Source organism: Onychostoma macrolepis, chromosome 19, assembly GCF_012432095.1.
Source record: "Onychostoma macrolepis isolate SWU-2019 chromosome 19, ASM1243209v1, whole genome shotgun sequence".
Taxonomy (NCBI): domain Eukaryota; kingdom Metazoa; phylum Chordata; class Actinopteri; order Cypriniformes; family Cyprinidae; genus Onychostoma; species Onychostoma macrolepis.
The window spans coordinates 6,040,059-6,062,485 of record NC_081173.1 but is presented as its reverse complement, the minus strand read 5'-3'; the positions used below and the strand labels follow the sequence as shown (position 1 = coordinate 6,062,485).

Genomic DNA, 22,427 nt, shown 5'->3' with positions numbered 1-22,427 from the left:
CTAAAACCAGACTCTACACATACCAATTCACTTCCAATAATAAACACTCTGACCTAAGCCAAAGAATTAATACAGCACTCATAAAGGTTACCATTAGAAATTTATAGGGTATATTATAGATGGCTATAATAAACACCCTCACTAAACCGATTTCTTGTTTATTAGTCACTTAACAGAGGCTTTTATCAAAGCAGATAATGGGATAGTTGTTTTGACGCATTTATTGTTAATATGTTGCATTAAATAACCAAACACGGCAAACAATATATTCATCTTCAAACTCAAAACATTGAGCAAATGCTCAAACATATGAACAAATGCTGCCACCTGGTGTCACTGTGAAAGGCCAATATAGTCTCTCACACAAACACTACCAGTTATGGGACTGTTTGATGTGTTTTATCATCCACCGGGTGAGAATCAAAAATTCTGATCGGTTAGAAACATAATATCACACCTGTCCTCAGTTTGAGGTATGATTCATGTTTCACTCAATCATTCAATGTGTCACATCACAACAATGTACCTGCAATGGTGTGAGCGTACAAACGGCTGCCAAAGGTGAAGACGTGCAGCTCATAGAGTTTGGCGATCTTTTCTAGAAAGTCTTTGCAGTGAGGCCGCAGTCGTGTATGAAGCATAGGCTCCCCTCGTCCCAGCTGGAAATGAAAGATTCCCTGGAAAAACAAAACATTGCAAGGCAGTTAGAGGAAAAGAATATGTCTTTACCGTCACTTTTGATCAATTTTTTAAAAATCTACACATCTGAATAGCAGTGCATCTGCTTTAGATTGAAAAGCATATACATATTCTATACTGCTGCATTACAGTCCAGTCCAGCTGTAGCAGAAGCTTTCAGGAACATTAATTTCAATAGAAATGCTCTGGAAAATGCTTTAAAAGCAGCACAATTTCTGACAGCAGACATAATGCGGTCTTTGAGGAAAGCATTTGAGCCTTTGATAGCTCAGTTAATGGTCTAGTAATTGTTTGGTATAAAGATTGTTTTTTGCTTGAGCTGATGCCTGGCAGAACGAAAGCGTTAACGCCTACGAGAAGAATGAATCGAAAATGGATGATAGCTGAGAAAAAGAGTACGATGCAGTCATTTAAATAGAAATCAAAGAACTCAATTTTGCTCTTCAAAGCAACGCTTCCAGTTACACCCACAATCGCTGGAGTTCATAGAAAAACGCAAATGAGACAACCGTACGGCTGTCTACATCTTATTTGTGTTATTGCTAAACTCAAACAAAACGAGGGTACTGTAGATAAATATTCTGAAGCCACCATAACACAGCAAACCAATGACGGATTAAACAAATGCCTTAATGTCATATGAGCACAAAAGAAACCAATGAAACAAAGAAAAATCTATGCTACTTCAATAACTCAAAAAAACAATACAATATCCATTAATATTGAGTATAAATGTTCCTGCATTTTTAATTGCCGTTTAGGGTTTTATAAAGAAATTGATACTGTTCAGAAGTGACAGTTAAAAGATTTATAATGTTGCAAAGAATTTCTATTTCAAATAAATGCTATTCTTTTGAACTTCTAAAGAATTCTTAAAACAAACTGAGAAGAAATTATTACTTTAATTCATCAAGGATGCATTCAATTGATCAAAAGTGATCAAGATTTCCATTTCAAATAAATTCAGTTCTTTCTAAATTCTGAACTCGAAAAAAAAAATGCAGCAAGGTTACCGCAAAAACACACTTCAGCATTGACAATAGTCAGAAATGTCTCTTGAGCAGCAAATCAGCATATTAGAATTATTTCTGAAGGATCATGTGACACTGAAGACTGGAGTAATGATGCTGAAAATTCAGCTTTACATCACAGGAATAAATTACATTTTAAGATATATTTAATTATAAAACCGTTATTTTAAATATAAATAATATTTTACAATATTACTCTTTTTACTGTGTTTTTATCTAATAAATGCAGCTTTGCTAAATCTTACCGACCCCAAACTTCTGAATGGTAGTGTAGTGCAATGTTACCTTGTTGGACATGCGCTGGCAGTGCTGTTCAGTGGTGTGGATCAACGTTTGGTCCAGATCCACCATCAGCACTAACTTCCTGTTCCTGTGAAGTCTTTGCTGGTCCTCTCGGCCAAGCTGCTCCGCTTGCTGCTCACAGACACACAGGGACAAAAAACACTGCGTTTGTACACCAGGCACTGATTGTGCAGAGTAAACACAAACCATTTTATACACAACCATTTATTAAAGCCCCTTTGAAATGTATTTGACTCCACAAATCATCACAGAAACATGAATTACACACTTTACATTTAAAGGCCCCCGATATACTTGTTTAAGAAAGTATCCGATCAGCATATTAGTTCAAACTTCTGATATATGGCTCTCTTAGTGCACGCGCACAGAAAGCGACTGTCACACGGCATGCGAGTACTAAACTAAGCTCTCTTTCATGTCTTATTGCGCTTAAACTGTCAAATACACACAAGATTATGTAAAAAAACCCCCAAAAAAACACGAGTTACAAAAACAGTCAGTTACGTCTGTGAAGGTAAACAGCTGGGAAAGAAATTGCATGTTTATATTGGATCTGTGTGACAACAGCATGATATACAGTAAATAAATCCATTCTGTGTTCTGTGCTTGTCAGTGCAGCCAAAGACAGAACTGTTAGCATGCTTTGCTCAAACTTTCACCATGGCGTTAAAACTGGCACACCGCTATCACTTGCGATAACACAATAGCGGCGCCGTGGGTGGAAACGTGCAGATTAAGGGGCGGTATAAGATCCCCTTTCTACATCGGGGGAGGGCAAAATCGGCACGTTTTTTCACAAGCTTGCAGAGAAAGGCTTACCAAAACAAAAATTAAAAAATTTACTGGGTTGTTCTTTTTCATGTTTTCTGGCTTGGTAGATGCACCAGGGACCCGATTATAGCACTTAAACATGGAAAAAGTCAGATTTTCATGATATGCCATTTTTAAAGGAAGCAAATTTACAGTTTTAAACATGAAAAAACTGTCAGTTTCCCTTTCCATTAGAATTACTTCTTTAGTTTCTACAATAAAGCAGCTCTCCAGTGTGTTCATGTCTTTACTTGTGTCTGACTTCGATAGACTGAATAGAAGAAATGAACCAGAGTCAGTGAGCCTATATCAGAGAAAACATTTAGAGAAAGTTTCGAACTCCTAAACTCCCAAACTAAGATTTATTTTATTGTTTGAAATGACGTCACACCAGTTTGTTGTCCGATTGAAACACAGAGGCTTTAAGAAGCTCCATCCTCAGAAATGGCAAACAGTAGGCACTCACCTCTGAGCTGACCATCAGCTCGGGAACACTGTGCACCATGGAAACGGTCGCCGTAGAGATGGGCGCCTGCTGCTTTCCATTCTTGCTCTGTAGTCTGAAACGTAAGAGCATCCTCAGCACCATATAGTTACTAACAGAAATAACTCAGAGCCGACACAAGTGAAAAACAGGGAAAGACAACAATAGCTTCTCCTGAATGGCCCCTGACAGACTTTTTCAGGTAAGCGGAGAGAGACAATTCTGAACTGGAGACTGACAGCACAAAAGTAACGTGGATATAGACTCACTGAGTTAAGTCCTGGCCGCATTCGGCACACATGCCCTTCATTACAACGGGATGACTGCATTCTTCCACTTTTGCTATCACACTCCTGTTAAAAACACAAAAAACATGTAGAAATAAATACAGCAATAATCAAATGCACTTCATATACATACACTGCTTGTTAACAGGATATAAAGCTCAATTATAGGGAAAGGTAATCTATAAGCTGCATTATAATGATATTTCACTCAGTGGACTGGGAACATTTATGCAAAGCATCTCTCCAAACTCCAGTATAAGTGCAAAGAGAAGTGTAACTGTTGTTTTTTATAAACAAGCTCATTTTCAGTTGACTAATAAAAACAACTGAGCAATTTCTAATACAAATAAACATGCAGCACCCTCTACAGTTAAAGACTGCAAAAAAGCAAGCATGAATGACATTACATGAGCTGACTGGCACAATTTTATTTCCTCTGTTGACATATTTCCTAATGAAACACAGGTTCAGACATATCAAAGGGATCATCCCATGTAAAAAAATAAAAAATACTCAACAGGCATGATTTACATGACTCTCATACCTTGCTAATTGCTAGTCAGTCATAGGCCGTATTGGAGAAGGGACATTCTTATGACATCTGAATTGTAATGTAGAATTTTTGATTAATAATTATGGTTTTGGCAAATTATTTTATATGTAAATGTGGGTTTTAACAACCTTCCTATCCACTCACATTTCCAGAAGGAATTGGAGATCTTCACATCCTTAAAACTCATGCATAACAAAAGCCCTTAAGCTGTGTAATCTGCTGGAGGTGTATTTTTATAATTAACCACATTGTGTAAGATTCTTCTGTCTTCTTTAAGTTTTTTTTTTTAGTTTTTTATAGTAGTTATATCTTGCTGTTAGTGTTAGTTAAAATTGCTTGTTTGATGCATATTTCTCATTCAGGGTTTCTGCAGGTTTTATAAAGGTACATTTATGATGCTTCAAAATTTGAAAATACAACTTCCGACAGATCTACATTATTTTTTTTAAATAATTTAAAAATTAAAAGCTTAAGGCTTGAATAGCTCTGCTTCCAACAACTAGACGATGGAAATAACTTTTACTGCACCTTCTAATCACACTGCAAAAACATGACGTTCTTCTTCATCAGTGTTTTTGTGTTATTTCGTGTGCTAATGTGTAAAGATTCTTAAATCAAGATACATTTGTTCATGATTAAAACAAGAATCTTCAATCAACTTAATTCAAAGGGAAAAGTTTTCATGCCCCACTGACAAATTTGTAATCAAGCAATTTAGATTTAAGGATGTTTGAGTATTTTTTATTTTTTTTTACAGCTTTTTATTTTAAACAGATTTTTACAGCATGCAACATTTAATGCTACGACTTTATGAATTTAAGACTTTCTGCTTCGATTTAAGACCTTTTGTAATTTTGAAAGAGTGAATGAAGACTTTTTAAGGCCCGCAGAAACCTTCTAATAGACATGGACTAATATTCACAAAACTCTCATTTCAATATACGAGGTCTTTAAATCCCACAACTTGAAACAAACGTGCTGGTGGACATCTAAACATTAGGGTATCATTTGGAAAAACAGCTGTAACGATTTTACACGTTTCTCTTCCACTACTAGACTCGGCTCCATGCGCTCATCAACACACCCTCTCCAATGCTCCGCCCTCTACGTACGTGTCAGCCAATCCGACGGCAGCAAAGCACAAAGCACAAAATGATTGACACGCAGAGAGCGCTTCTGATTGGCTAAAAAGGGCGGGCCGCTCCCCCAACTCTTGTTTCGCTGTTTACAGAGCTTAGGGCTTTCTATCAGAGCTTATCTCTCAACATACATATTTGAGTGATACCCGTCTGGTAATATTAACTCTTTATGGGCGACATTACAACAACCACGTGCAACACCTTTACATGTCATTAATCGTGTTGTTACTGGGCAGCGTGGAAGTTGAGTTACTGCTGCTGTCACGAGCTCAGCGTTGAGCGCAAGTGCGCGTGCAACTTAGCTTAGCTCGAGCTAATAAGCAAAGACAGCAAATAAAAGCGTAAACCGACATGTCAAGCGTTAAAACGCCGGTCAGTACAGCGCGACTTACCCAGGCGCGATGACCTGTCCGAGTTGACCGCACAGTTCCCGCACAACTCCAGCGCGGTCCGACTTCAGCTTCCTCTCGGCCGCTCTGCACTCGCCTTCGGCGGGGATCGGCGCACAAACCGCGATAACGGAGTCCACGTTCACCAGAGTTCCGGGCTTCACCTTCCACTCGAGCAGCCGCAGAGGACGAGCCCCGGCGGGGCAGCGGATCTCCGTCACCTGCGCCGCGGGGCCCTCTGCTGCCGCGCCGCCGCCGGAGTCTGCAGGCTCCTCCATCAGAGCTTCAAACTTCCGCCAGAGACACGCGGCGGAGCGCAAGAGGCGTCTGAGGAGAATTAATAAAAGGAGTTAAAAGCGCTAAAATAATCCAGAGGCGAACCGGGAAAGATAGCGATGGAAATGAGCTGTAACGCAGGACAGGCTGAGGCGCAGGTTCGCTCTTCCCGCCCGTAAACAGGAAACACAAAGCTGCAGCGCGAGCGAAAGTCTTTCCACTTCCGGGAGACTTTAATCACACTCTTGATTAAGAATTAAATTAATATTAGAGTATAATCTGTAGTTTATAATAATAATAACAACAACAATTATGTACTTAAATTACAATAATATTTTATATAAATATTTAAATAAATAATACACCAAATATTTAAAGTCATATCAAACTTGTGGTTTAGAGAAAATCTGACCTGAGCATTTGTAACAAACCGTATTTATCCCCTCCCCCTCTGAGACAGGCATACCCCTGCTTTGTGATGTAATCTGATGAAATATCATGATCATAACATCTGCCTCCCAGTGTCCGGGGATTAGGCCGAGCGTCATCGCTACATGGAAACTTTTTGTTTTGGTTAGTGAGTATATTTTCACTGTTTTTGCTAAGATCGTGTTTCAAATCTTGAATTTCAAAGAAGAAAATGCATCTGTTATATATTTCATCTTTACGCGACTTTTTCCTGTGTTGGCTTTTTGCAATTATTATCACAAGAAAAGAAAAATGTAACATTATATATAGACATATGATATGCAAACAGTATCTTAGAACAAAAATCTCTTTGAACGTGTGCGGGGGACACAAAATTGAGAAATTAAATAATAATAATAATAATAATAAATAAATGAAAAACAATTTAATAAACTAAAATGAAAACACTTTTTGTTTGTTTCAGATGGGGAAGGCTTACAGTGCGTAGTACTTTTAATCAATAGACGTGTAGCCATTTTGCACACTTGTAATAATCCAAATACAGTATTAATAATATTCTGAAACACTGGAGGGAGTAACACCAAAGTAAAAAATAAATAAATAAAAACGTTGTCGAGCCTTGAATCTCTATTCAAATTTCACTTCTTTTTTTCTTTAAGTTTTAGTTTGTTTATATTATTCATGTAGGGTTTTATGTTTATTATTATTAATTAATTCGTTTGCTTGCTTGTTTAAGTTTATTTGGTTTATGTTTATATTATTCATGTAGGGTTTTATTTGTTTTGTATTGTTATTTTTAAGTAATTAATTCGTTTGCTTGCTTGTTTGTCTTGCCTCGCTTTGAACGTCCGACGTTACTGTCCCTTTAATTAAGGGCATACGCTCCTTGTTTCGCCTAAACATTTTTTTTTCTTTCTTTTTTTTTTTTCTATGTAATAATAGTATTATTGAATTGTTTATTGAGTTCGACTGCTAACGTTGTTCCAAAGGCACAGTAGTATTAAGTTGTGTTATTAAAGGGGGAGCGCGCGGTCTGAAGGTCGCGTCAGACCACTGTCACGTGACTGACGACGTCACAACAGACGCTTTCCCAGTTGTCCAATCAGAGCGCAGGCGTGCGTGATCTCGAACAGTGATCTCGAGGCGCGAGGGAGAAGTCCGTGTCCGCGAGTGAGGACCGTAGAGAGTCACTCATGCGGTCATCAGCACGAGAGAACCGGAGACATGACTGCAGAGACGTTCAGATCGGTAAGGACGCCGCTTGTGCTGCTGTGTTTCCGCTGATCCGTTGCTCTTGTGCTCGAGCTGCCTGGTCAGTGTGATCTGCTGCTTTATGAAAGGTCACTGTATTTCTGTTTCACACTTCTGCATTTATTGAGAGGCGTTTAAATGCAGAATATATTCCATGTCGTTATCCAGTCTGGAAGTGCAGGGCTGATCCTGAATCAGAGCAGTCAAGGCCAGAGGAAATGTCAAAGCATGCCTTGTGCTTGATCACTGTAAGCCTTAAATCTCAAACTAAACTCTGCGATTCTTATATAAGTCTTAACAATAGAAAGTCTACCTGTCTTACAGTCCAGCACTTCCTGATAACCTTAGCAGCACACTTGCAAAACATTACCATGGCAGCAATAGGCTTAAGTAATGTAATTACTGCAGTTACTGATTACTATTGTAACACTCTCTTAAATAATGGAAAAATAGCTTTCAGAATCAACACGCACACACACACACACGTGTGTAAACAAATAAATAAATAGTTGCAATGGTTAATTATCTGAACGTGTGTGTGTACAGTCATGGCCAAAAATATCGGCACCCTTGCAAAAAATGCAACCTCTCTCAGAAAATTGTTGCAAATGTTTTGGTACTCATGTGTTTAATTTTTTGTTGTTTGCATTGGAACAACACAAAAACATCTCTCTACTGGAATTTTGGACCACTCTTCTTTTGCAAACTGCTCCAGGTCATTCAGATTTGAAGGATGCCTTCTCCCAGCTGCTGTTTTGAGATCTCTCCACAGGAGTTCTATGGGACTCAGATCTGGACTCTCCAGCACTTTGTTTGTAACCATTTCTGAGTGCTTTTTGAAGTGTGTTTCGGGTCATTGTCCTGCTGGAAGGCCCATGACCTCTGGTGGAGACGCAGCTTTCTGACACTGACCACTACGTTGCGCCCCAAAATTCTTTGGTTCCGTTCACACAGTCAAGGCATCCAGTGCCAGAAGCAGCAAAGCAACCCCAAAACATCTTTGATCCTCCACATTTTTTTTTACTGTAGGGACTGTGTTCTTTTCTTTGAAGGCCTTATTTCTTTTTCTGTAAACAGTGCCATGATGTCCTTTACCAAAAAGCTCTACTTTTGTCTCATCTGTCCACAGTACGTTCTCCCAGAAGGATTGTGGTTATGTCACATAAGTTTTGGCAAACTCCAGTCTTGCTTTTTTATGCCTTTGTGTCAGCAGTGGTGTCCTCCTGGGTCTCCTACCATAGCGTCCCTTTTCATTCAGATGGCGACGGATAGTGCGAGCTGACACTGTTGCACCCTGTGTCTACAGATCATCTTGAATTTGTTTAATCGGTGTTCTTTAGCCACCATTCTAACAATCCTTCGTTGTAATTTTTCATTAATTTTGCTCTTCCGTCCATGTCCAGGGAGGTTAGCTACAGTGCCATGGGCTGTAAACCTCTTGATGATATTGCGCACAGTGGACACAGGAACATTAAGATCTCCGGAGATGGACTTGTAGCCTTGAGATTGTCCATGTTTTTCCAAAAAAAAATTTCTCAAATCCACAGACAACGCTTTACACTTCTTTCTTTTCTCCATGCTCAGTGTGACACACAACACACAGGTTGAGTCAACTTTTCTCCATTTTAACTGGTTGCAAGTGTGATTACTATATTGCCCACATCTGTTACTTGCCACAGGTGTGTCTAAATACAAATTACAGGAGCATCACATGCTTGAAAAGCAATTATTTCTTACAATTTTGACAAGGTGCCAATCATTTTGTCCAGTTTTTTTTTTTTTGAGTTCTTTGTGAAAAAACAAAAACAATAAGCACATGAGTACCAAAACATTTGCAATTGGAACAATTTTCTGAGAGAAGTGTTGCATTTTCTGACAGAATTGCAAGGGTGCTGATATTTTTGGCCATGACTGTGTGTGTGTGTGTATGTGTGTGCGTTTTTGTGAAAAGTCAGGACATAGATTTGTATGATGACAAAGGTATGACATAGGTATTACAAGGTGAAGGTGACATCTCAGGACATTGACCCATGTCCCCACTTTTCAAAACGCTTATAAATCATACAGAGTGAGGTTATTTTGGGGAAAGTTGAAATGCACAGTCTCCTGTAAGGGGTAGGTTTAGGTGTAGGGTTGGTGTAGGCCAATAGTACATACAGTAAGTACACTATAAAAACCATTACGCCTATGGAGTGTCCCCACTTTTCACAAAAACGAACATGTGTGTGTGTGTGTGTGTGTGTGTGTGTGTGTATATTTATTTATTTATATATATATATAATACACGCACACATTTTCCGGTAATTAACCATTGCAACTATTTATTTATACATTTTTTCAAAGAAAACCCTTTTCTTTGAAAAAATTTAATATATATATATATATATATAATACACGCACACATTTTCCGGTAATTAACCATTGCAACTATTTATTTATACATTTTTTCAAAGAAAACCCTTTTCTTTGAAAAAATTTAATATATATATATATATATATATATATTATAAAAGCTCTAAAGTATTTGTAGAAATTGTCATTAAATTATTTTTAGAATCCTTATCCTTAATTCTTATGCAGTAAATTGTGAACGACTAGAAAATTGTGGGATTTTGTTGTGGACAGTGGGGGACATTGCAGTCCAAAAGACTGAGAACCACTGCTGCACTAACAAAAAGTACCATGGTACTACTAGCAGTCGACCAATTATCAGCCTGGGGTGCGTTTCCCTAAATCATTGTTAGTTTACTATGGTCTTTAGTTCCATTGAACTCTGTTGGTAACGACGGAGCTTGCGACCATAGTTGCTTTTGGGAAACACACCCCTGTCCGATTATCGGTGCCGATATTAAGCATTTTATCAGTATTGATCATTGTCAAAACCGATTTGCCAATTAAAAGCATTTAAAGAAGTTTTTGTCAGAGCCCTTGTTATTCTTAATTTTGGCATTAATTTTCATTTTTAAACCAAACGTATATCGGTTATCGGTCTACTTGATCTGTAATAATCGGTATTGCATCTGCCCTGGTTGACCTCTAGGTACTATATGTTGTACTATACTACTTTTATATTGCCATAACAATCCTGCATATTTTGTATATGTATTACAGTAGTACCATGGTGTTTTTTAAAGTACTTTAGGGTGTGTGAATATGGTCATTTGCAACATAATCTTTAAAATTTTGTTCATGTTCTGCAATCTAATACCGAGGCACTGTGCTTTTGTTAGGGTTACTATAGTATTTTGGCTTAAACTGTCATTACCTCAAACATTTCCCCAAACAGGGCAGCGACAGGTTTCAAGACTTTTTTTTAATTATTTTTTTTATTTTAATTTTTTTTTTGGGACAGAAGCTGTCCGTATTGGACATTGGCTCTTTGCGCTTGTGCGGTGATTTAGAGTCGATGGTTTATCTTGAATGAGGGACTGCTGATGGGCTGTTTTTTTTTCATACTCTATAGAGACCTTTAAACTGGAGCACATCCCTGACCTGTCCACAAATCAAGCTGCCTGAGGATAGACATTTTGTTCCCTGATTCTATAAACATTCTCCCTTTTTCACATTTTGACACGGCCTTGATGGGAAAGTCTTGTGCTGTACTAGTCTATGAAAGCACACCTCACAGATCATCTCTGAGCTATTTTTAAGGGTTGCCTGATTTATAATGCTTTTAGATGCCAGTAAAAGATTCTCAATGTTAAACACAGTGAACTAAACTGAGTTTTATTTTCTTTGGCTTCAGTTAAGGTTGTGTCAGCGCCATATGTCTCTTTTACGGCGGTGTCCTCGGCTCATAGGCCTTCAAATACTTGACCAGAAGTTGTTCTCCTCTCACAGGTGGGTTTCATTTACTTCACTGGGGTCTGAATTCATTTTAAGGGTGAAAACACTATGTATTTTATAGCATATGACAAAGCAAGCACTACATCATACTAAACAAGAGTATTGGCGGTGATGCTGGGATTGTGTTGTGTTCCTCTAGAGTTGTAAAGAGTCACAGGCTCTTTAGGAAGCTGTTGGTTGGGATTTCGGTGGGTGTGCCGCTCGTGGTCGGGGTGCAGTATGCGGTCTCAGAGCCCAGAGAGAGGAGGAAGATGAAGATACTATCAGAGGGAGTCGGCCGCTTCTGCAGGTGAAGATCCTTTAGTAATGTTCATTTATTTAAAGGGGTCATCGGATGCGACATGCACTTTTACAAGATGTTTGAACTGAAATGTGTGTTGGCAGTGTGTGTACACAACCACCCTATAATGATAAAGATCCACTTAGTGTTTTTTTTTTTTTTTTTATCTCATTAAATCATTTCCCCTTTCTCAAATCAAGCCATTCTCAGCTTCATGGCTGTGTGACGTCACACTGACAGGCCCCTCCCACAATTGTTGATTGACACTAGTGTTTTACCTTAGACCCGCCCTGAGTGAGCTGTCATTAGTCCGCCATTATTTAGAAGCCAGAGCAGGAGTAGACAAGAATGGCTCCTAAGCGATTGAGGTTGTTGGATGTAATAATGAACTCGTGATCCAGCCTCACCTACAGAAGAAGTGAGTATAAGGTTCTTTTATGAATCTTTGCAAATCGCCTTTCCTAATAACATGCTAGTTAGCAAGTTCTGCGGCTAAAGTATACAGTATCATGAGAACGGCTCGTCACCCCACGGAAGAGAAGGGCGAGGTGAGCAGAGCTCATTTGCATTTAAAGGAACATGGACTAAAACGGCTTGCTGAAAACGGAGCTGATTTTGACAGGGTAAAAAGGGTGTTTTTTACACTACCATTGAGAAATTTTAACCAAAGTATGTTATAGACTTTTCATTAAGACCCTAAAGAATCATATCAACTTGCAGAGATGGAAACTCGAGTCTTCGACTTGGACTCGAGTCGCACTTAAGTTGCATAAATAAAGACTTGGGGGACTTGACTTGGACTCGTGACTCGTGAGACTCGTAAAAAACGCAAGTCATTTGGTATAGGAGTTTATATGAATGTATCACTTGAGGGGAACTGGCTGTCTTTAGAAAAGTTTAGATGGTATTTTCTTTTTATCTTGCCTCTGTATAATGCATATTAAAGTAGTGTTCATAACTGCAGGGCTGCTTTGTTTACAGCGGCAATCAAGGAAACGCTGTTTAATTGCTGTTCCAGCGCCACCTGCTGGCAGAGAGTGAATCTGCTTTCTAATTCAGCCTGTCTGATGTTTTGTTTCATGCAGATGTTTTATGTAGAATAGCTTCACAAAACTGAAGTCAGACCATTTTGTTTTCGCTCCAAATATCGAAATTATACAATCCAATTTAGATTAAAAACTGCTCATGCTGGATGTATGCAGCCTCTTTTTTTGGATTGTGTTGTGTTTAAAACACAGTGGTTGCCTCTAATTTTAAATTGAAAAAGAGCACAGACAAAGCCTTAGTTTGTTTATGAGATTTCTTTCATTTGTGTTATTTATTTGATTGATTGGGGTTTGTTTCAATTTAGTTTTGTTGTTTGACATTTCAATTTTACAAAGAAATGTGCAGCATTTTGTCTGGCAATTAATAAATGGACACCTTTTCATTTCTAAGGTTTTTTTTTTGTTGAGAAAATCACATTGTGAAATCAGTATTTCAAAACCGATTTAGCCTCAATAACTAGCTGAAAGAACTGTTGCTAATAAATAGAACAAAGACTTGAGACTTGACTTGGACTCGACCTCAAAGACTTGTGAACATGTCTGTCAACTTGTGGAAAATGGGCATCCGGTGACCCCTTTAATTTGAGCAATTTATCAATCATCAACTGCAATTTTACATGCATTTTATATGCTTTTTAAAAATCTATTAATTTTTTTTTTTTTTTTTTTTGGAAAAGAAATTGATACTTGTATCCAGCAAGGATGCATTAAATTGATCAAAAGCGACAGCAAATACATTTAAAATGTTACAAACAATTTATATTTCTAACAAGTACTGTTCTCTTGAACTTTCTATTCATCAAAGAATCATAGAATCTTGAAAAAAATGGTTTGCTTGAAAATACAAAGCATTTTCAACATTGATAATAAAAGTAAATGTTTCTCGAGCATCAAATCAGCATATTAGAATGATTTCTGTAGGATCATGTAACACTGAAGACTGTAACACTGAAGAGTAATTATGCTGAAAATTCAGCTTTGATCACAGGAATAAATTACATTTTAAAATATATTCACAAAAGAGTTGTTTTAAATTGTAATAATATTTCAGATAATATTACTGTTTTTTTTTTTTTACTGTTTTAAATGCAGCCTTGGTGAGCATAATGTTTAAAAAATAAATTACAAATATTCAATTGTATGGCATTATATCACCCAATAGGCTCTCTGATCTCTAGATGTCAAGCTTCAGCATTTGAGATATTTGTATCATGCAGCTGTTAACTGTTAATATCATGACTGAAACTGTGAAGTAAGTTGTATATCTGGGTCACATCAGGTCTCTCTATGTCGGGCTTATGATATCAGCAGATTACTGGTGGACGTCCAACATTGCTCTGAGAGGCATGGATGAGGTAAGCTTATGTCCCTATATTGTAAATAATGTTTATTAAATCAGTACATTTGAGAACAATTTTTTGTAATTAACTAGAACTTAAAGGATTGTTCTACTGAACATGAAAATTTGGTCATTTACTCACCCTCATACTGTTCCAACCTGTATACCTTTTGTTCTTCTGCGGAACATAAAAGAAGATATTTTGAAGAATGTTGGTACCCAAACAGTTTTGGTCATCTTTGACTTCCATTATATGGCCTGTAAAAATAATGAGCCATTTCTCAATATATGTTCAGAATAAACTCATACATGAAACATGAGGGTGAGTCAATAATGACAGAAAGTTCATTTTTGGGTGAACTATACATCTAATTTAACACTTTTCTTGGGTTCCCTTGTTCTATCATCTTCATAAATATATCCAGTTCAAGGTATTGTCGTAATAAGGAAGTGATCAGTAAACATATCAAACGCAAATCTCTTTCTGTCCCTCTCGCCAGAGCAGTCCAGAGTATGAAGCGCTCTTGTCAGCGTGTCATCAGAGAGCAGCCAGTGGCATGGTGGACGGCGCCATACAGAACGGAGGCCTGTATATTAAGCTGGGACAAGGCCTGTGTGCATTCAACCATCTACTACCTCCAGAGTACATCCACACCCTGCACGTGCTGGAGGACAGAGCGCTCAACAGAAGATACAAAGAGGTGAGCAGCTGCAGCGTGTCGAGCTTTAGGATTCTGCTGAGCTCTGACTCTGAATTCAAATTATATATGAAATAGGATATGAAGGAAGAAATATGGTTTTGTATTCTTGACAAAAATCGGATTAGTAAATGTAATAATGTAAGGCAAGTCATTTTATCACAATAATCTCAATGTGCTGAATTATATATGTGTATGTACACTAAAAATGTAGGATATGTTTTTGAAGGAAGTCTATTAAATATAGTCTAAAAATGGTAGTAAATATGAAATATGTATGTAACTGTTTTCAATTGTAACATATTTTAAATTGTAATTTATTTCTGTGATCAAAGCTGAATTTTCAGCATCATTACTCCAGTCTTCAGTGTCACGTGATCCTTCAGAAATCATTCTGATATACTGATTTATCGCTCAAGAAATGTTGAAAAAAGTTGCGCTGCTCAATATTTTTGTGGAAACCATGATGCATTTTTCATGATTCTTTGAATAAAATTTCAAAAGAACAGTATTTATTAGAAATAGAAATCTTTTGTAACATTATAATTAGTGCTGTCAAAAGATTCATCGCGATTAATCACATCCAAAATAAACGTTTTTGTTTGCATAATATATATGTGTGTTCTGTGTATATTTATTATGTGTATATAAATACACATACATACAGTATATATTTACATGTATTTACGTGTCTATATTTATATTCATATAATCTTTATTATAAATAAATATATACATATATAATATAAACATTTTTCTGAAATATATACGCGCGTGTGTGTGTGTGTATTTATATTTATATATACATAATAAATATACAGTACACACATATATTATGCAAACAAAAACTTTTATTTTGGATGTGATTAATCGTTTGACAGCACTAATTACAAGTGACTTTTGACACTTTATGGTCTATTAAATGTGTACTTGAATAAAACTTAATTTCTTTCAAATAAAACGTATCGACCTCTAACTTCTATTCAAGAGCTGTAATTCCTTAACCGTTCCTCCAATTGTGATGAGAATACCCTCAAATTAAAGATCAGAGTGTGCACTTTAAGCCCATTATATAACTGTAACTTGAATATGTTTTTGTCAACAACTAAAATAATAACAATTGCTCCTGTGTCCAAATATATAACTGTATGTGTATATATATATATATATATGTGTATGTATGTATATCTATCTGTCTATCTATCAGGGACTCAAAAGCCTATGAGAATTAAATCTGCAAACCTTTTTGTAACCCGTCTGGTCCCGTGTTGTTCTAGGTAGACGCTTTATTCCAGGAGGACTTCAGCACTACTCCAGATAAACTCTTCAGGACGTTTGACTATGAGCCTGTAGCTGCTGCGAGTCTGGCCCAAGTACACAAGGCCGAACTGCATGATGGGACACCTGTGGCTGTGAAAGTATGTTAAGGCTGTGCATGATGACTGTTGAGGAAATGCTGGTTATGTGCATTTTAATTTGATTTTTTTTTTTTTTTTTTTTTTTTTAACTTTAACTTGATTTTATATTCCAGTGCAGTACTGTATTTACATGGTACATTGTGTTACATTCATTTTTTTTTTTTGCAAATGTTTGCAAGAACAGGCAATTTAGAGGAACAGCATGCAGTGATAATCTAATGATTACTGATGTATTTGTGTTGTTGTGTTGATGTCTGTTGTGTTCAGGTGCAGTATATTGATCTCAGGGATCGGTTTGATGGTGATATCAGGACTCTGGAGATTTTGCTGGACATGGTGAAATTTATGCACCCCAGCTTTGGTTTCCGCTGGGTCTTACAGGTCTTAAAATAATGCATTTAAAACGGCTCGGTTGCAGAATCACATCACTCTGTGCTTCTGAAATTATTATCTTGATCTATATTGTGTAGTTATAGCTATCTCTGTGTCGTACGTGGTCGCTTGTCAAGCATGAAAAACAAGTTTTATTTAAATTCTGAATATATTATCGTATACAGCATGCAAAGAGCACTCCCTTTAAATTTATTAAAAACTACTAGTAAGTTACCAGCATGATAAAACTCGGCGCTGGACAAAAAGCGGTGAGTGCGTGGATTCCAACCTAAACTCCTCTGATTGGCCATTGCGTTGTAGAAATCAACAAACACGTCTGTGATTGGTTACTTTGCTCCCCTCTGCGAAAATGCATTGTAAAATCATTTGACGCTTTCTAAATATATTTCGTCATTCTATTATTATGAAGAAAACAGATCCCAGACTAGGAGTTATGGGAAGGTTTTTATCTAAAAACCATCAGTTAGACTATTATACACGCTAAACTAAAGTCCGGCCGCCCCCCGGCCCCCCCTCTGGCGCCGGGCCTGGCTGCATTTATAGAAAATATTTTTATTTTAAATAAATTATTATTTGTAACTTTTTATTCACCAAAGAATCCTGAAAAAAGTATCACCGGTTCCAAAAAAATATTAAGCAGCACAACTGTTTTCATCATTGATAATAAATCCGAATGATTTCTGAAGGATCATGTGACACTCAAGACTGGAGTAATGATGCTGAAAATTCAGCTTTGCATCACGGGAATAAATTATATCTTAAAGCATATTAAAATATAAAACTGTTGTTTTAAATTGCAATAACATTTCACAATATTACTGGGGAATCTTCTTTAAAAAACATCTTACTGATAAAATCTTACTGATCCCAAACGTTTGAATATAAGTATTTTATTCAAATATATGTGTATATTTACTGTAATACAAAAAGCTGAATTTTCAGCAGCTATTATTACTCTAGTCTTCAGTTTCCACAAAAATATTAATCAATACAACTGTTCTCAACATTAATAATAATATGTTTCTTGAGCAGCAAATCAGTATATTAGAATGATTTCTGAAGGATCATGTGACACTGAAGACTGCAGTAATTCAGCTTTGATCACAGAAATAAATTACATTTTAGCATATATTCACATAGAAATTTTTATTTTTTTTAATATAATATATATTTCACAATATTACAGTTTTTGCTGTATTTTTTGATTAAATAAAAGCAGCCTTGGTGAACATAAGAGGCTTCTTTCAGAAACATTTGGACGCCATAGCCCCAGTCTTTCTTAATTTTGGTCATTGTTGTTATAAAAGACAAGATTATGATGTTTTCATTGTTTCTCCGTGATGCTGGTAGGACCTGAAAGGAACGCTGGCCCAGGAGCTGGATTTTGAGAATGAAGGCAGGAATTCTGAACGGTGTGCTGAAGAACTGAAGCATTTTAAGTTTGTAGTCGTGCCCAAAGTATTCTGGGACCTGAGCAGCAAGGTGGGGATCGGTGAACTCTTACTTTGATCTCTAACTTTGACACATGAATGAATAGAAACTATGACTTTGTGTCCATGTAGAGGGTCCTTACAGCAGAGTTCTGTGACGGATGTAAAATCAACAATGTGGAGGAGATTCAGCGTCAGGGACTGAGTCTGAAAGACGTGAGTTTAATAACATCAGTTATGATTGGCCGGCTCTCCTCACGCCATTAAACGTCCATAATGATGATGTGTGTTGCAGACAGCTGATAAACTCATCCGCGTATTCGCAGAGCAGATCTTTTACACCGGCTTCATTCACGCTGACCCTCATCCTGGAAACGGTGAGATTATCTATGCTCAGAGTGAACCCATTATGACCCATACGTTCGTGAGTGAGTGTCACCCATGTGAAATGTGGCTGATTTCAGTGCTGGTCAGGAGAGGTCCAGATAATAAAGCTGAGCTGGTTCTGCTGGATCATGGGCTGTATGAATACCTCAGTAAAAGGTGAGAGCATGAGAAATAAACACCGGCATCGCTGTAATCTGCATGAAACACACGGTGACTCTGTGTTTGTCAGTGACAGAGCGGCTCTGTGTCGGCTGTGGAGATCCATCATCCTGCGCGATGAAGCCGGCATGAAGACATATGCAAATCAGCTCGGGGTCAAAGGTAACGCAGCTTTTTCTCACATACACTACCAGTCAAAAGTTTTGGAACCGTGAGATTTTTAATGTTTTTTAAAGAAGCCTCTTCTGCTCACCAAGCCTGCATTTATTTGATCCAAAATACAGCAAAAGCAGTAATATTGTGAAATATTTTTACTATTTAAAATAACTGCTTTCTATTTGAATATATTTCAAAATGTAATTTATTCCTGTGATCAAAGCTGAATTTTTAGCATCATTACTATTTCAGATAAATGCTGTTTTTTTTCAACTTTCTATTGATCAAAGAAACCTGAAAAAATTCTACTCAGCTGTTTTCAACATAATAATAATAATAATAATAATAAATGCTTTTTGAGCAGCAAATCTTCATATTAGAATGATTTCTGAAGGATCATGTGACACTGAAGACTGGAGTAATGATGCTGAAAATGTAGCTTTTATCACAGAAATAAATTACATTTTAAAATATATTACAATAGAAAAGGTTTTTTTTAATTGTAGAAATATTTCACAATTTTGTACTGTATTTTTGATCAAATAAATGCAGCCTTACTAAACATAAGTGTCAAAAATATTTTAAAATGTTACAAACATATGACCCCAAACATAATAGAAATTAATATAAAGATTTTATCAGTACATTTTTATACATGCAGCTATAAGGAGAGCGAAATGAAAATTCAAACAAAAATGCATTCAGTATTTTGATGTTGGTCTGTCCCAGAATACTTTCTCTTCAGCGAGATGCTGCTGCAGCGGCCGATCAACATGTGGGATCTGGGTCTGGGTAACATCCTGACGCGAGAGGAGACGTCATACATGCGTGACATGGCCGTGAACCGCTTTGATAAGATCATGCAGGTGCTGAAGTCCATGCCGCGGCCCATGCTGCTGGTCTTCAGGAACATCAACACCGTCCGCTGCATCAACATCACTCTGGGAGCTCCAGTCGACCGCTACTTCATCATGGCCAAGTGGTACGAGACGCCTCACCACTGATCCAAATATCTGTGGATTTATGTCTCAAATACAGTTGAATAACTTCTGCCTCGTTTGAGTATTTGTTTGGATTCTGTCCATCATTAGTGTGTGTGTGTGTTTCAGTGCTGTGAGGGGATGGGGCAGAGCTCAGGCCAACGACACCAGGATGCTCTCCAGACTGTCCGTCTTCCGCTGGGTCTGCTCCTTCTGGGAAAGCGTCAAGTTTGAATTCGCTTTAAGGTGATGACACTAATCAGATTCATTTCTTTCTCCAAATTCCATTTTATTTCTTCCCAAATAATGTTTTTCTGAATTTTGTTTTGATGTTTTGGTAGTTATTAAAAAGTAGTGCTGTCCAACAATTAATCGCATCCAAAATAAAAGTTTTTGTTTACATAATGTATGTGTGTGTGTGTGTACTGTGTATATTTATTACATATATATAATACAAACTAAATAAATATGTGTTTATACATTAAATATATTTATAATATACATGTAAATATTTTCAAAATATATACTTCTATGTGTGTGTATTTATTTATATATATATATATATATACACACAGTACACACACACATACATTGTGAACAAAAACTTTTATTTTGGATGCGAGTAATCGCGATTAATCATTTGTTCATCAAATGTTTAACAGAAATTCAATTTTTAGGGCCCTATAAAAATATTTTCCATTTGATTTTTTTCCCCCAAACTTAGTGTTTTTTTTCTATTCCATTTTAGTGGTTTAAAGAGATATTTCACCCAAAAATGAAAATCCTCTCATCCTTTACTCAACTCAAGTTGTTTCAACCCTGTATAAGTTTATTTCTTCTGTTGAACACAAAAGAAGATATATATAAAAAAAAGTTCCCATTTACTTCCATTGTATTTTTTGCCCAATACTGTGGAATTCAATGTGGACCATCAACTGTTTGGTTACCAATTTTCTTCAAAATATTTTCTTTTGTGTTCAACAGAAAAAAAGAAAATCGTATAGGTTTGGAATAACGTGAGGTTAAGTAAATGATGACAGAATTTTAGATTTTTGGGTGAACTATCCCTTTAATTAATTTTAATAATCAGAAACATGTCAACAGAATGCATAAAACATTTTAATAATTTATTTACAATAATAGGGCCCTAGGGTTTGTTTATCTTTTACTTTGAAACTCTGTTGTCTATTTTATTTGTCTGGATTAATGATTTAATACACATTTATTATCAAAAATGGTGGTAATCAAATGAAGGCTTAAAACAGTAACGATTGAATGAATTAATTAGTAAAATGTAAATAAAAACAATTCCTCTTATTTTTTAATTTTAAAAGTGCTGCACAACAGAGGTTTGCCATTTTAAAAAATGTTAAAGTTTTTAAATTTTCTGTATTATTATGAGTTTGAGATGTTCATTCTACAGTACAATAGTAATATATTTCTGTCAAAACTTCATTAAGTTAAACGGAGTGTTAACTTTTCCAGGTTTGAGGTTCTGTGTAACTGTCGAGTTTATATCAAATGCAATGCTGGTGAATTCTGTGACATTCCACGTTATTACTGTAAATTCCATTTTTATGACTGCATTCTGGATTTCATTCGCATTTTCAGCATTGCAGAAATCCAAGAACCCTGTGACTCTCAGCAGCAGATAAAACTAACATTAGCAGTTTTAGCCTATTTTTGCTATGTTTTTGTGTAATATGCATGAGATGGTCTCTCACGTGTATCTCATTGATTCTGTTCCTCCAGGTCAGAGATGGCGCTCATGAGCGTCACTCGCTCTCTGCTCAAGCTGCTGTCTTACTGCAGTCTCATCACGCTGGACGAGGACATGTATCAGTATCTGAAATGAAGAGTCTCGTACCTCGTTATCATCGTCTCTCCTCTGAGACTCTGATTTTACTCAAGCTGCGTGTGGCTTTGCACTCAGTGCTGATTGTTCACCCAAAAATGAAAATTCTGTCATTAATTACTCACCCTCATGTCGTTCCAAACCCATAAGACCTTCATTCATCTTCAGAAGACGAATTGAGATATTTTTGATGAATTCCGAGAGCTCTCTGATCCTCACATAGACAGCAATGATCCTAACACGATCGATGTCCAGACATCGTTAAAATAATCCATGTGACATCAGGGGTTCAATCATAATTTTACGAAGCTACGAGAATATTTTTCTGCGCAAAGAAAACTAAAATAAGTACATACGTTGTTTACGTGTGTGATACTCTCCAAAATGGTGCTATAGGGTGACGCGGAGGAGATGAATTGTTGAATAAAGTCGTTATTTTTGTTTTCTTTGCACACAAAAAGTATTCTCGTAGTTTCGTAATATTACGGTTGAACCCCTGATGTCACATGGATTATTTTAACGATGTCTTTGCTACGTTTCTGTGCGTTGATCATGTTGGGATCCTTGCTGTCTATGGGAGGGTCTGAGAGCTCACGGATTTCATCAAAAATATCTTAATTTGTTTTCCAAAGATGAACGAAGGTCTTACTGGTTTGGAACGACATGAGAGTGAGTAATTAATGACAATTTTATTTTTGGGTGAACTACCCCTTTAATGACTTGCTCGTTTCAGCTTGAGCTTCCAGGAACCTCTCACACAACCTCTCTCTCACTGTTGTTTTTCTCTGA

The 22,427-nt window shown here is 36.8% G+C and overlaps 2 protein-coding genes across 7 annotated transcripts in view; one reads left to right on the top strand and one right to left on the bottom strand.

Annotated features, from left to right (window-relative positions):
• The window catches only part of ctdp1 (CTD (carboxy-terminal domain, RNA polymerase II, polypeptide A) phosphatase, subunit 1), a 116,103-nt gene extending 109,944 nt beyond the window's left edge, over positions 1–6,159 (bottom strand). For 2 of the 3 annotated variants that reach the window (XM_058752728.1, XM_058752729.1), the window contains exons 1-5: positions 5,699–6,156; positions 3,597–3,680; positions 3,310–3,403; positions 2,016–2,144; positions 527–677 (exon numbers count right to left, since the gene is read on the bottom strand). In XM_058752728.1, the coding sequence (XP_058608711.1) occupies positions 527–677; positions 2,016–2,144; positions 3,310–3,403; positions 3,597–3,680; positions 5,699–5,973 (733 nt within the window). In that variant the 5' untranslated portion in view covers positions 5,974–6,156. Of the gene's footprint in view, positions 1–526; positions 678–2,015; positions 2,145–3,309; positions 3,404–3,596; positions 3,681–5,698 lie in introns of all 3 variants that reach the window. The other variant, XM_058752727.1, reaches the window with a different exon arrangement.
• Positions 6,160–6,424: 265 nt separating this feature from the next.
• Positions 6,425–21,785, top strand: adck5 (aarF domain containing kinase 5). Of its 4 annotated transcripts, XM_058752730.1 has the most exons (16): positions 6,425–6,544; positions 7,420–7,648; positions 11,397–11,491; positions 11,637–11,786; positions 14,103–14,178; positions 14,663–14,863; positions 16,138–16,278; positions 16,546–16,659; positions 18,022–18,153; positions 18,234–18,317; positions 18,397–18,478; positions 18,566–18,644; positions 18,718–18,809; positions 19,533–19,785; positions 19,913–20,029; positions 21,536–21,785. In XM_058752730.1, exons 2-16 carry the CDS (start codon positions 7,625–7,627, stop codon positions 21,636–21,638), a joined length of 1,743 nt encoding a protein of 580 aa, XP_058608713.1. In that variant the 5' UTR covers positions 6,425–6,544; positions 7,420–7,624; the 3' UTR covers positions 21,639–21,785. The 4 variants fall into 4 exon arrangements, with proteins under 4 accessions (XP_058608713.1, XP_058608715.1, XP_058608714.1 ...); XM_058752732.1 differs by lacking the exon at positions 6,425–6,544 and having other exon boundaries at positions 7,462–7,648; positions 16,546–16,614; XM_058752731.1 differs by lacking the exon at positions 6,425–6,544 and having other exon boundaries at positions 7,462–7,648; positions 18,724–18,809.
• Positions 21,786–22,427: the final 642 nt, after the last annotated feature.